Source organism: Caenorhabditis briggsae, assembly GCF_000004555.2.
Source record: "Caenorhabditis briggsae complete genome, chrI, whole genome shotgun sequence".
NCBI classification, from domain to species: domain Eukaryota; kingdom Metazoa; phylum Nematoda; class Chromadorea; order Rhabditida; family Rhabditidae; genus Caenorhabditis; species Caenorhabditis briggsae.
In genome coordinates, this window is record NC_013489.2 from 13,210,686 (window position 1) to 13,225,271 (window position 14,586).

The window sequence follows — 14,586 nt, forward strand, 5'->3', positions numbered from 1 at the left end:
CCTGTCTGCATTCGCTCGTGTTTGTGTTTGCAGACTTCAATTTATTCAGAATTCGAACTTCCCGCCGTTTTCCTCTCTGCACTTACGCGGGGCGGTGTTTGCGGAACGTCAGAAAATCTTCAAATTTTTGGGATTTTTCATCGAATTTTTTGATTTTTTAGTAATTTTCGGACGGTTTTTTGTGAATTTTTCGGTGAAAATATAGAAAAAGCATGGTCTAAAACCTAAAAAAATATGTAAATTATCGATTTTTAGCCGGAAAACTGGAGAAAATTCGAAAAATTAAAATCTATTTTCAGATTTTCAACTTTAAGCCTTCTGTGCGTTTTTCTACGTCGATTTTCTTCATTCTTATCGTTTTTTTTAAAATTCAATTTTTCTAGAAAAATCATGCCTCGTCGCAGCTCCTCTGAAAACCGGGTCATCGGACCAGTTAGATACTACGGTAGACCGGAAAAGAGGAAATCGCCAGTGCTTCCAACTCAAATTGAGGTGAAAAATCGATAATTTTCGAAAAAACGGCAAAAAATCAATAATTTTAGAAGGAGCCAGAACCCGAGCCAACTCCGCCAGTGTCTCCGGTAAAAAATCGATTTTCTTAAATTCAGAAAATCGATAATTTTCAGATTTTACCTCCAAGATCTTCTAAAGCCAATTCCAGAGAGTCCAGCGCACCGAAGGCGCGCCAGCCACCGAAAAGAGCCGGAAAAGTAGAGTTTTAAGGCTTAAAAATCGATTTTTGGAGCCAAAAAACGAATTTTATGCACTTTTTGACCCAGAAAATGGCATTTTTTGCTCATTTTTTAGGCCCAAAACTTCGAAAATCAGAAATTTCTGAAAAATTCCAAAACTTCAAAGAATCGATTTTCCGTCATTTTCTCAAAATTTTCACCTAGAAGACCCATTTTCAGACCCCACCCAACGTCTCCAAGCCAGAATCGTCATCTTCCAGAGGACGTGCTCGCCGTAACACCACCGCCACGTCTTCTCGATCGTCCGCCTCATCGTCTGGACCCTCCACATCGAAAAACTCCAAAAGAGCACCTCAAAAGGTCAAAAAGGCGGCTCCAAAGGCCAAAAAATCCACAAAAAAGACTCGAAACCCGAGAAATGTGACTCCAGAAGCCCCCGACGACGTCTATACGCCTCCAGAAGACGTGCCACGTCGCTTCAACCGAAAGCCAAGTGACCCGTTGATAAATCACGATTATGATATGGAATACGAAGAAGTACCACGTCATCTCGATTCGGATTCTGAATTCCCGTTGAGAGATCCAGAAGAGGTGCCAGATGTCAAAATGGAGACGTGGGATCCGGATTTTGGAGATTTATTGCCGATTCTGGAGAAGCCACGTCTTCTGGAGGGGACGTCGGAGGCGCGCCAGCCGCCAATCATCGAATGGCAAAATGAGCTGATTCCGGTGCCACTTCCAGCTGGAGAGGTGAGGGATTTGGCTGAAAATCGAAAATTCTCAAATTTAATTTTTTCGAAATCAAGCTTTGACCGCAATTGCGCTCCACTGAACTATTGTCATAACTCGCTTAGTTTTAGAGATCGACGCTTGATTTTGATTGCAATGGATTTGAAACTATCGATTTAGTCGATGACCAATCTAAATTTAAAAAAAATTACGAGTTTAATGCAGGTGCGCTCTACTGAACTATTGTCGTAACTCGCTTAGTTTTAGAGGTAGACGCTTGATTTTGACTGCAACAAATTTGAAGCCATCGATTTAGTCGAAATCGACTACGAACTCAAAAAATTTCCTATAAAAATACAAGTGCGCTCCACTGAACTTCTGAAAAAATGATACTGAAATGTATTTTCGCATTTTTGAGATTTAAGAAAATTTCGGAAAAATCAAACAATTTGAAATCCGAAAAATCTAAATTCTCAGAAATCTGAAATTCGCGGAAGTCTGAAAATTCGGAATCTCAAAATTTTGAAAAATCGAAAATTTCATTTTTTGGCCCGAAATCCCCCTAAAAAATGCAATAAATCAATATTCTTCCAGATTCTCCCAGACCACGTCATCATGAATTCGCGCATCGTCAACTGCGAAGTCAAGGACATTATTCTGGCGAATTGTGTCGTCGAGGGATGCAAATTCTACAATTCCAAACATTATATTGTCTGAAATTTCCCTAATTTTTCCAGAATTTTACAGAAATTTTTCTGAAAAAATTTGTGTTTTTTTTCAATTTTCCCAATTTTTTTATATTGTCATTTTCCCAGAATTTTCAACGTTTTTTCTGAAAAAAAATTTCTGAAATTTTTTTTCATTCTCATAATTTCCATTGTTTTAACGCATAAAAACCCCCCAAAAATTTTTATTTTCGACACAAAAATAACCAAAAAGTTCACAAAATTCTCCTTGGGCTCAGCGGTTTGGGTTGCTGAAAAAAAAGTGAAAAAATCAATTATCGATTTTTCTAAAAATTCAAAATTTCCCCAAAAAAACCTTTCTACACCCATTAAATTTCGAATTCGGCGCCAAAAATCCATCATCAGAATCTTCTGGAGTCGTCTTCTGATGCTTCGACGTCTCCACCGATGTCTTCGTATTGATTTCCCGGGAGAAATCGATAAATCGATAATCGGAATTCATCTCGAACTTTCTCGAAACTTCTGTATTCAAATCAGTGTCGGCGAGGGATTTGGGGGCGCCAGATGGATCAGTGATTTTCAGATGAATTTTGCTGAAAAAAAATCGATAATTGATTTTTCTGAAAATTTCCCGAAAATCGATTTTTTGAGCGATTTTGTAGATCAAAAGATTCTCCGTTTTCCGGCGATTTCAATGAGCTTAATTTCGCTGCTCAAAACTCTCTAGAACTATTTTCAGAGCGAAAATTCGAAATTATCGATTTTCCGAAAAATCGATATTTGAAAAATATTATTTTTGTAAATCAAAAAATTCTCCACTTTTCGGCGATTCTAATTGAGCTAAAATTGTCGCTCAAATTTGTCTTCAAAATTATCGATTTTCCGGAAAATCGAGAATTTTCGAAAAAATGGATTTTTAAAAAAATTGTGTAGATCAAAAGGTTCTCAAAATTACGGCGATTCAAATAATTCTAATTTTGTCGCTTAAAATAGACCTAAAAATTGTTTTCAGAGCAAAAAGTCGACATTATCGATTTTCCGGAAAATCGATAATCTTTTTTTCGCAAAAAATTTTCTAGATCATTTTAAACGAAATTATTTTTTTCAAAAATCGATAAAACCTTACAAATCCTGATCCTCCTTGACGATCTCTTCAACCAGAGCCATTTTCATCCGTCCCATCTCGTTTCTCTGCGTTTCCACACTCTCCACTATCACTTTTCCAGAACAATCATCGGTTTTTTTCGATTCTCCAATCAATTCGATCGATTGAATGATCAAAAAAGCATGAGCAATCGAGGAGAAGATCAAAAATGTGGGTGGATCGAAAAATCGATCGAAAAATGGCCTGGAAAAAAAAGTTAGGCCATAACCGAAATGTTCGAAAAAATCTACTTTTCGGATGCATCGGAGGTTAGATACCACGAAAAATGGGTGAAAAGTTGGAAATACTGAGCAATCAAAAAAATCGATGTGTAGAAGGAGTACTGTAGTTTTCCAGATGAGCGGAGTATCGTAATCAAGTAGCCACAGGAGAGCTGGGAAAAATAATTGAAGAAAAACTCTAAATTTGTCGCTCAAAAGCGATAAAAATCAAAATTATCGATTATTGTGGAAAATCGATAATTGATTTTCAGTCAAAATCGATATTTTTGTAGATCGAAAAATTCTCTCTTTTTCGACAATTCGAATAAGCCTAATTTTGTCGCTCAAAACTCTCCAGAAATATATTTCAGAGCCAAAATTGAAATTATCGATTTTTCCGGAAAATTTTCGATAATTTTCGAAAAGAAAACTTTACCAGGGAATTTTAAGCGACAAAATTAGTTTGTTCGAATGTCCAAAAATCTGAAAAATGCAAAAAAAAACCTGAAAATTGAAAAATGTAAATTATCGATTTTCCCGGGAAATTGATAAAAATTACCTCCGTTACAAAAATGCAACTAAACCAAGTACACCAATTTCTTTGAATTAATTGATAGGTCAGAGCAATTAACGAATAGATAATTAGCACTAATTGGACGAAGGAAATGATTCGATGTGTGAGAAGATAGAAGCTGAAAAATCGATATTTGCAAATTTTTGTAGATCACAAAACTCTTGGCGATTCGAATGAACCTAATTCTGTCGCTCAAAATTGTCTATAAATATCGATTTACTGAGCGAAAATTCGAAATTATCGATTTTTTGCTGAAAGCCGATAATTTTCGGAAAAATCGGTGGAAAATCGACTTTTTTATGTTCACTTGAATCACAGAAAAATGAAGAATTTTATGATCTACAAAAAAGTCTGAAAAAAACACAAAAAAATCGATTTTCCGAGAAATTTCACTTTTATCGATTTTACAGATTTTTTCCGCCTCACTCAATTTCATCGTCCTTTTTATCGATTTTTCTATCGGCAATCGAGTAGATCAACTTCGTGACATCATCGTCTTTTCGATCGATTTGTGTGAAATTCGACACTTTTTTCGATTTATCGATTTTCGGTTTCAACTTGCTTTTAGCTGATAATGCATTTGTTCTGGAAATTTATTGATTTTTCTGAAAATTTATAGATTTTTTTAATTTTTCAAATTTTCTGAAATTTAAAAAAATCGATAATTTTCTGAAATTTTCAGCAAAAATCCTCTTAAAAATTACTTTTTTTCTGGAAGATTGCTCATGTTGTATTTATCTGGAAATATCGATTTCTGTCATTTTTCGATTTTCAGTGATTCGTGGAAAATCGATATTTTTGTGATTTTCAAGTCAAATGTTTTGTAAACTTTTCAGCGATTTTTGAACATTTTTTTGAATTTTTTTGTAAATTTTCAAAGAAAAAAAAATTGAATTCCCATCTTTTATTTTCCATCTCCTTACCGCTCAAAAAAGCAAGAAAAATGCATGGAAAGAAGAAGAAGAGAAAGGGGCGGAGCTTTAAAGTGGGCGGGGCTTAAAATGCAAATGCGCTCCATTGGAGGACGAATAAAATGAACATGATCGATTGTAACAGGATAAGGAGAGAAAAAAAACACAAGAAAAAATGCATATAAAATTGGTTGGGTGGGCGTGGCCTAAAAAGGGGGCGGAGCCTAGAAATTTGTGGGGGCGTGGCTTAGATATAATAAAAATGCGCGTATAATTTGATGTATATAAAAAAGATCCAAAAAAAATGGGGGCGGGGCCTAGAAAAATGCTTGGATAATAAATGGATACTGTAGAATTTGAACACATATAAGAATGGAGAGGGGGCGTGGCCAAAAAATCGGAAAATTGGGTGCAGAAAAAAGGGAAGTACAGTAGGAGAATGTGTTTATGAAAAGGGGGCGGAGCCTAGATTTTTTGGCTTTAAAAACTCAAAAAAGAGGGAGGGGGCGGAGCCTAAATTTTCGACCAAAAAAGCTTGAAAATTGAATTTTGAGTCGATTTTTGGCTTCAAAAAGGGGGCGGAGCCTAATTTTTTGACTTAAAAATGAGATTTTTGGCGTTTTCTGGGCCAATTTTCAGCGATTTTAACGATTTTTTGGGTCAAAAAATTGAGAAAAAAAAGGGGCGGAGACAAATTTTGGGGGTTTTTTTAGGCCAATTTTAATGGATTTCAACGATTTTCAGCTCAAAATTTCGAATTAAATTTAGATAATCCCTGTTTGGTGGCAGCTGGTGGGAGTCCAAATGAGCGGGCACGTCTCGTCGGTGGCATGAATCTCACCGGCGGCGCTCCAGAATCCGATCCCCAGTCGTCGTCGTCGTCGTCAGTGTCGTCGTTGAATAGTCGCTCCGACTTCTGCTTCTTCGTGTTGTTGTTGAGCTCGGCGGCTGGCTGGAAATTATTGATTTTTGAGAATTTAGAAACGCTTAAAAATTTAAAAATTCGATTTCAAAGTCCAAAAATTGATTTTCAGCCAAAAATATCGCTTTTGGGACATTTTTCAGTCGATTTTCAGTCAATTTTCAGTCATTTTATACCAAAAAACGCGTTTTTCAAATTTTTTAAATACGATTTTCAGGCAAAAATCATCGATTTCTGGCGTTTTTCAGACAATTTTCAGTCAATTTTCAGCAATTTTCTACTCAAAAATCTGAATTTTAAGCTCAAAAAAGGGATTTTCAGCCAAAAATATCGGTTTTGGGACATTTTTCAGACGATTTCCAGTCAATTTTCAGTCATTTTAAGCCCAAAAGCATGATCTTTATGCCAAAAATTATCGATTTTTTGGCGTTTTCCAGTCAATTTTCAGAGTCTTACCGTGATCGGTGCTAGCTCCGATCCTGACCAATCATCGGCATCTTGGATCTGGTAAGCTGGTTGGATGTTGGCTTCTGGATTCCGGGTTACTGTAGTAGGCTGAAAATCAGAAATTCTGGGTCGTTTTAGGCTATTTCAGTCAAATTTAGGCCCAATTTACCTATGAAAAACAGAAAAATGTGATTTTTGGGGCAAAATTCAAAGATTTCCAAATTTCAGCTCGAAATTTGGACCTGAAAATGGCGGGAATTCGAAAAATGGTCATTTTCAGTCAAACTGTGGTTCTTTTTTAGTCGGATTTCAGCCTATTTTAAGCCACGTTTTGGCCTATTTTCAGTCTATTTTTAGCTCATTTTCAGGTCAATTTTGGTCCATTTTCAGTCAAAAATTCGTCATTTTCAGCTTAAAAATGTGATCTCACCGCTCTAGCCGAAGAAAGTGCAAGACAGCTGGACAATGGTCGTGCTCCAGTGGCTTCAGGTGCTCCGAAGCTTGTTCTGATCGGTCTGGATCCTTCCGATCCTTCTCTAGCTCCTCCAATGGATCCTCCGAAGCTCGTTCTGGCTGCTCCAGAAGCTCCAACTCCTGGCATAGAGGGTTCAGGGCCTCCGAAGCTCGTTCTGATTGGTCTGGATCCTTCCGATCCTTGTCCAGGTCCTCCTTCGGGTCCTCCGAAGCTTCTTCTCATCGTTCCAGCTCCTCCGAATTCAGATCTAACCGGTTCTGGTGCACCGAAGCTTGGTCTGGATCCTTCTGATCTTTCTCCAGCTCCGCCAAATCCTCCGAAGCTTGTTCTAGTTGGTCCAGAAGCTCCGATTCCTGCTCCAGAAGTCCCTCTAGTAGGCGATGGGGATCCAAATATGTAGTCGGCGTCGTTGGATCCTCCGATTCTTGGTCTAGCAGCTGCTTCAGTGGCTGCAGACCCTCCGAAGCTTCGTGGAATCGTTCTGGATCCTTCCGATCTTTGTTCAGCTCGACCAATGGATCCTCCAGTTGCTCCGAATCCTGATCTGGCTGGTTCAGGGCCTCCGAAGCTTCGTCTGGATCCTTCCGATCTTTCTCCAGCTTCTCCAGATGCTCCGATCCCTGGCCTAGCAGCGTCGGATGGTCCATTTCTTGCTCCGATATGGTCTCTAGGAGCTGCCGAATCCCCGAATCCTGGTCTAGCTGCCTCCGATCTTCCTGATACTCCATTTCTTGGCTCCGATCCTTCACCACAACTAATATCCAAATCCACTGAATCACTATCAAACGTCGAATTTCCAATTGGGACGTAATCTTCGTAGAGTACAGGATTCGTGGGATCCGATACTCCGAAGCTTCGTCCGACGGGAGCTCCGAACCCAGGTCTGGATCCCTTCGATCCTCCTCCAGCACCCCCAAACCCAGATCTGACGGGTTCAGAAGCTCCGAATCCTGGTTTGGAAGCTTCAGATGTGATGGATCGTCCGATAGGTCTAGTCGCAGGTGTCTCCGAAGCTTCAGATCTTGCTCCAGGAGCATCAATTCTTCGTTCAGGTCGTTCAGTCTTCCGTGGAGATGGTGATCCAAAAATGTAGTCGGTGACAGCGTTTTCTCTCGATCTAGACGGTGAGCCTCCGAAGCTTTGTCCGGATCCTCCGATTCCCTGTGTAGCTGCTCTTGAAGCTTCCGAAGCTTTGGATTCTGGTCTACCTGTCTGTAAGCTTCCAGTAGTGATCTGCTGGCGTTGTGGAATCTCAAAATCCGAACTGTCATCTGGAATTCCAGCTGCTCCTCTTCCGAATGCTCCAGATCCTACGAATCCAGTTCTGGCTGGTTCAGGTGCTCCGAAGCTCGGTCTAGCTGCTCCAATAGATCTTCCAAATCCAAATCTAGCGAGCTCAGGTGCTTCGAAGCTCGTTCTGGATCCTTCCGATCTTTCTCCAGCTGCTCCAATGGATTTTCCAGCTCCTCCAAATCCTGATCTGACTGATTCTGATGCTCCGAAGCTTGGTCTAGCTGCTCCAAGTCCACCAGAAGCTCCGATTCCTGCTCCAGAAGTCTCACGTCTTCTATCATCAGCCGATGGCGATCCGAATATGTAGTCGGCGTCGTTGGATTCTCCGATTCTTGGTCTAGCCGCTCCACTAGTGGCTCCTCCGAATCCGAAGCTTGGTCCGATCGTTCCTCCAGCAGGTCTGGATCCCTCCGATCTTTCTTCAGGACCTCCGAAGCCTCCGAAGCTTCGAACGACTGTCCTCGACCCTTCAGATGCTAAAAATCCTGGCCTAGATGCTCCAGAATCTCCATTTCTTGCTCCGGTAGCTTCAGAATCCCCAAATCTTGATCCATTAGCTCCTCCAAATCCTCCGAAGCTTCGTCCGATCGTTCTGGATCCCTCCGCTCTTCCTCCAGCTTGTCCAGATGCTCCCAAGCCTCGTCCGATCGTTCTAGATCCTTCTGGCCTTTCAAATCCAGATCTGACCGGCTCAGATGCTCCAAACGCTTCAAATCCTGTTCTCGGAGCTCCAAGTCCCGCTAGAATCGGTTCAGAAGCGCTAAATGATAGTTCAGGAGCACCGAACGACGGTTGAGATCTTCCGAATCCCTGTGTAGCTGGTCTCGAAGCTTCCGATCCTCGTCTAGCTGCTTGTGATCCTCCAGACGGTGTCTGCTGGCGTTGTGGAATCTCAAAATCCGAACTTTCATCTGGCATTCCGACTGTTCCTCCTCTTCCGAATGCTCCCAAGCCTCGTCCGGTCGTTCTAGATCCTTCTGAGCTTTCAAATCCAGATCGTGCTCCAGATGGCATTTCTCCGAAATTCAGTCTAGTGAATCCTCCATTTCCTTCAGAAGGTCGTCTATTGTCATCTGGAGCTACAGGTGGTGCTCTGAATCCAAATCCACGTTGAATCTGTGGCATCGGAGCTGGTGGAACCTGAAAATCCCAATGTTAGAGGCATCTTAGATCGATTTTGGCGGTTTTCAGGGCTATTTAGGGCATTTTTGACCTAATTTTGGCTTTACGAACGTCTTGAATTGTGAATCCAAATCCTGCCCTTTCTGCTCTGGGAGCTCCGAGTCCCGCTAGAATCGGTTCAGAAGCGCCAAAGGATAGTTCAGGAGTGTCGAATGATGGCCGGGACCTTCCGAATCCTTGTATAGCTGCTCTGGGAGCTGCTTCAGCTGGCGGTGCTCTGAATGGATTCGATCCACGTTGTGGGACCTAAAAATTGCGTTTTTAAGACAATTTTTAGGGCAATTTGAGGGGGAAAAGCTCATTGTTGGCATTCTTAGACATAAAAAACGCTAAATTTGGCATTTTCTAAGCTGTTTTCAAGCTAATTTCAAGTATTTTAGGCCTAAACAAGGCTATTTTTAGGCCAATTTCAGGCATGCTGCGCCTGAAAAGGCCTAGTTCTAGCATTTTCGCATTTTTTAGACTATTGTTAAGCCAATTTCAGGCATTTTCAGCCAATTTTTGGCATAAAAAAACCACGAACGTCTGGTCGTCCGAATCCTGGCCTGGATCCTTCTGATCTTTCTCCAGCTCCTCCGAATCCAGATCTGACCGGCTCAGATGCTCCAAAAGCTTCAAATCCTGTTCTCGGAGCTCCAAGTCCCGCTAGAATCGGTTCAGAAGCGCCGAACGATTGTTCAGGAGCACCGAACCATGGTTCCGATCTTCCGAATCCTTGTGTAGCTGGTCTCGAAGCTTCCGATCCTCGTCTAGCTGCTTGTGATCCTCCAGACGGTGTCTGCTGGCGTTGTGGAACCTCAAAATCCGAACTTTCATCTGGAATTCCGACTGTTCCTCCTCTTCCGAATGCTTCCAAGCCTCGTCCGACCGTTCTAGATCCTTCTGATCTTTCTCCAGCTCCTCCAAATCCAGATCTGACCGACTCTGATGATCCAAAAGTTTCAAATCCTGTTCTCGGAGCTCCAAGTCCCGCTAGAATCGGTTCAGAAGCGCCGAATGTTTGTTCTGGAGCGCCGAACCATGGTCCCGATCTTCCGAATCCTTGTCTAGCTGGCTCCGTCCGTGGAACTCCTGCTCCTCCTCCTCTTCCGAATGCGCTTTCTCTTGGAGCTCTGAATCCGAATCCACGTTGACTGGGAGCTTGTGGCGTCTGAAAATTGTCATTTTAAAAGCCCTAGGAGACTCATTTTTGGGGATTTTTGGACCCAAATTTTCAATTTTTCGGGGCATGTTTAATCAATTTTAGGCGAAAAAAGGCTTTTTCAGGCCAATTTCAGGCAAGCTAGGCCTCAAAAAGGCTATTTTCAAGCTAATTTCAGGCCGCCTAGGCCAAAAAAGACTATTTTAAAGCCATTATGAGGCCGACTAGGCCTAAAAACGCCTATTCTTGAGCCAATTTCAGACAAGTTGGGCCTAAAAAAGGCTTTTTTCAAGCTAATTTCAGGCCGGCCAGGCCTAAAAAAAGGCATTTTTAGGTCAATTTCAGGTAGTCTAGCTCTAAAAAAGCCTATTTTTAAGCAAATTTCAGGCAAGTTAGGACTAAAAATGGCTATTTTTAAGCCAATTTCAAGCATTTTAGTTCTAAAAACCCTCATTTTTAGACTTTTTAGGCAGTAAGTTTCCAATTTTAGACAAAAACAGGCCTAGTTATTCACTTTCTAGGCTATTTTCAGGCCTTTCTCTAATTTCTCGGTAAAAACGAACGAACTACTTTTGTCGCTGTAGAATCTCCACCGAATCCAGAAGACGTTCCGAATGACTGCAATTCACGTGGCGCTGGATTCTGAGGATTCTGAGGAGGAGCCGGTGCGTCCCAATCGGAAGAAGACGTCGATTGCACTTGTGTGGCTCTTCTCGGCTGTGGTGCTCCGTTGTAGCTGATGGGGCGGAGCGCATCTGGAGGGATGTGGACGTCACGACGGTCTCGAACGACGCCTCCTGGTCCGCGGAGCACGAATCCACGGATCGAGAGCTGCAAAATTGGGGGTTTTAGGGTCATTTCAGGGTTTTCGGGGGTATTTTTAGGCTATTTTCAACCGTTTCGCTCATTTGGGACCATTTTAGGCTTATTTTGGTCTTTTCAGGCTTGTTTTAGGCTTATTTTCAGCTATTTTCAGGGATTTTAGGCTAATTTCGTGGAGTTTTTAGGGATTTCGATGGTTTTTAGGCAACTTTGAAGCTATTTTCAGCCTAATTTAAGACTTTTCAGGGCTATTTTAAACTGTAAAACGCTATTTTTCGGCAATTTTCAGGCTAATTTCTAGGGCATTTTCCGGAAATTAGCCTGAAAATTCCCAGAAATTAGCTTCAAAACTCCTAGAAATGCGTAGAAATTGGCCAAAATTGTTAGAAAAATGGTATTTTTGGGATTTTTTGGCTATTTTTAAGCTTTTTAAAGCTATTTTAGCCTATTTTAGAGCTATTTTGAACCAATTCTGGCTCATTTTAGACCATTTTTGGCTCATTTTGGATCATTTTTGACTCATTTTAGCTTATTTTTGGCTCATTTTAGCCTATTTTTGAGCTATTTTTGACCTTTTTTGGATCATTTTAGACCATTCTTGGCTCATTTTGGACTATTTTTGACTCATTTTTGACCATTTTTGGCTCATCTTGGACCATTTTTGGCTCATTTTTGACCATTTTTTGCTCATTTCAGACCATTTTTAGCTAATTTTGGACAATTTTTGGGTCATTTTAGACCATTTTTAGCTCATTTTTAACCATTTTCGGGTCATTTTTAATCATTTTTGGCTCATTTTTAACCATTTTTTGCTTGAATCAGATCATCTTTTTGCTCATTTTGGACAATTTTTAGTCCATTTTGGACCTTCTTTCGCCCATGTTCCCTTATTTTCACTCACAAATCCATTGATACTGTACATCTTGCCCTGATGAATGAAATGGGTGACCTCCCAGTGTGGTCCACTGCCTGAATACCGTTCGGATTGGATCAAATTCAGCATGACATCCAGTGTATTGATTTGATATTGGATCAGACGATTCTGAGCGTCTCTTGACAGTATAACTTCGCCGTAGTAGTCATTTTTGAAGGCGTCGTTGCGGAAATCCCGGGAAATTGAGTTTTTGTACTGGAAAATGAGTTTTTGGGGGTTTTGGAGTAGTTTTGGGGGTGAAATTTGGCAATTTTTACGCTGAAAATGACCATTTCAGGCCTAGAAAGTTGGAATTTTTTTTTTTGAAAATTTTGAAAAAAAAATTTTTCCTTTGAAATTTTTTTCAAAATTTCCTAAACTTCAGCCAAAAAAAACCCCCCGATTTTTCTAGATTTTCAGCCTCACCGTCAACTGTTTTCCCTCGTTTTGATACTGGAAAAAGTTGACTTTATTAAATTCCCGCACGTTCATGGGGTTTTTGGAGAACTCGTCGTTGGTGGGAGCCTCGGAGATTCGGACGTCTTCGTCAATGTTCACTGCCATTTTATAGCAGTTTTTGGGATGATCGTCGGGGGCGGAGACAACGTTATACTCGACCCAGGCGCCATAGGAGACCTGGAAATTTGAAATTTTCAAAAAAATTTCTTTTTCGGAAAATTTGAATTTTTTGAATTTTTGGGCCTAAAATCGAAATTTAAGCTTTTCTAAACTAATTTTTCAGCATTTTCCGAGCATTTTTACCCCAGAAAAGTCAATTTTTCGAAAAAACATTTTTTTAATTTTTCCCTATTTTCTTGCTTATTTCACTCACAAACGGGTCGTCTATCTCTCCATACAGGTACTTATGTTTGTGGTCAAAAATCTCGACCATTTCTTTTCCCTTCCAGCTTATCCATCCCGAGATGACGCCTTGCGATTTCTTCTCGCGCATTTTTTGGCTAAAAATATTTTTTAACATTTATTTTTCTTGATTTCGGCAAAATCTGAAAAACAACGGTGAAAATTTGGCTGAAAATGATGAAAAATGAGCTGAAAACCAGGCGATAAATGATAACGTTTTTTGCCGGGTACCGTAATTTAAAGGAGCATGCTGCAAATTCATTTGTCGGGTTTTGACACGGAAGCGTTTTTTTTTGGTTTTTAAGGGTTTAAGAGTTGTTTTTCTTGAATTTTTATTTAAAGTTTGAGATTTTAAAATTTTTCGCTGTTTTTTACAACAATAAAATTGTTTTTTGAACATGTTATAGAAAAAAATTTCATTGAAATTCACTATATTTTGATTTCTACAGTAATCCTTAAAGGCGCATAAAGCAAAATTGTGGGTTGCGTCTCGATGCGAACCATTTTTATGTGAAAAAACTGTATTTTTCTATGCCATCTAAATTGAATTTTCTCAAGACATTGGCACTACTTATTCCTCAAAACCCGTTCCCCTCTGGATTACTGTAGCCCCATTTTTTTAAACCTAAAATAAATATTCCATTTTTTCAAAGCCTTCATTAATATGCATATCATAAATCGGTGCAAATAGTCAAAAATTAGATAAAGACAAAAGAAGTAATACAAGTGAAAATAGGGGAAAAACAAGAGAGTTCCAGGAGCTTCTAGATTCTTCACTTATTTGACATCTTCCACATCAATCTCATCAGCATCCTCGTCATCGTTAGGATTACGGTTCGGGTTGTAGGTCAGACCGAGTTTGTAGCTGAAAAAAGGAGGAAAATTGATTTTTAGAAGCTTTGAAGCTCCAAGAATCGGCACAAAATCCAAACTTTTTGGATTTTAGCGGGCCAAAAACCCAAAAATGGCACAAAATACTACCAAATTTGATCACAAATCTGAATTTCTGGGTCAAAATTAGTAGAAAAAGCCTCCAATATCGTCAAAAAACCACTAAATTTGGTGCCAAATTCACTTTTTAGAGTCAAAATAGTCCAAAAACTACCAAACTTACTAGGGAATGGTCAGAACTTATCTCGCGATCGGGAGATACAAATGGGTCCACGGAAAAGAAGAAGGTTGTTCCCTGATTCCAGAACAATTTTCAAATTTTGCTAAACGGCCCGGAGAGCCGAGATATTTGTGCTCAAAAATCAAGCTATAAACCATGTAAATCTCTCGCTTTTGGCTATTTGATTTGCTGCTTCCCCTCCCTATTTTCCTCCCTCGAACACCTCATTCTTATCCGCCACCGATGGCAACTACCAAATGTTGGGGAGAGGCCGAGTGGTGTGTGCTCATTGCTAGAAAGGTGAAATTGCGGGACCGAACCGAGACTCCCAACAAGGAAAGCATTTGCCAGAGAATGTCTTCATTAATGAAGAACGAAAGTCGAGGTTCGAAGGCGATTACATACCGCCCTAGTTGTGACCGTAAACGATGCCATCTCGCGATTCGGAGGGTTTATGCCCTG

At 40.3% G+C, this 14,586-nt stretch overlaps 4 protein-coding genes across 4 annotated transcripts in view; 1 reads left to right on the plus strand and 3 right to left on the minus strand.

Moving 5' to 3' along the window:
- Nucleotides 1-390: 390 nt before the first annotated feature.
- Nucleotides 391-2,138, plus strand: CBG25415 (the record flags this gene model as incomplete). The annotated part of the gene is made up of 5 exons (XM_045241433.1): nucleotides 391-492; nucleotides 543-581; nucleotides 627-710; nucleotides 912-1,442; nucleotides 2,016-2,138. 5 exons carry the CDS (start codon nucleotides 391-393, stop codon nucleotides 2,136-2,138), a joined length of 879 nt encoding a protein of 292 aa, XP_045099750.1.
- A 223-nt stretch (nucleotides 2,139-2,361) lies between these two features.
- On the minus strand, nucleotides 2,362-4,995 carry CBG15843 (the record flags this gene model as incomplete). The annotated part of the gene is made up of 5 exons (XM_045241434.1): nucleotides 2,362-2,397; nucleotides 2,463-2,700; nucleotides 3,234-3,455; nucleotides 4,066-4,164; nucleotides 4,970-4,995. The coding sequence occupies 5 exons, from the start codon at nucleotides 4,993-4,995 to the stop codon at nucleotides 2,362-2,364; spliced, it is 621 nt and encodes a 206-aa protein (XP_045095816.1).
- A 707-nt stretch (nucleotides 4,996-5,702) lies between these two features.
- CBG15842 lies at nucleotides 5,703-13,104 on the minus strand (the record flags this gene model as incomplete). The annotated part of the gene is made up of 9 exons (XM_045241435.1): nucleotides 5,703-5,909; nucleotides 6,336-6,434; nucleotides 6,757-9,234; nucleotides 9,328-9,522; nucleotides 9,800-10,426; nucleotides 10,988-11,302; nucleotides 12,141-12,368; nucleotides 12,579-12,788; nucleotides 12,985-13,104. The coding sequence occupies 9 exons, from the start codon at nucleotides 13,102-13,104 to the stop codon at nucleotides 5,703-5,705; spliced, it is 4,479 nt and encodes a 1,492-aa protein (XP_045095817.1).
- Nucleotides 13,105-13,790: 686 nt separating this feature from the next.
- Nucleotides 13,791-14,586, minus strand: part of CBG15841 — a gene marked incomplete at both ends in the record, with an annotated part of 6,393 nt that continues 5,597 nt past the window's right edge. Inside the window, 2 exons of the mRNA XM_045241436.1 lie at nucleotides 13,791-13,878; nucleotides 14,128-14,143. Of these exons, the coding sequence (XP_045095818.1) occupies nucleotides 13,791-13,878; nucleotides 14,128-14,143 (104 nt within the window). The remainder of the gene's footprint in view (nucleotides 13,879-14,127; nucleotides 14,144-14,586) is intronic.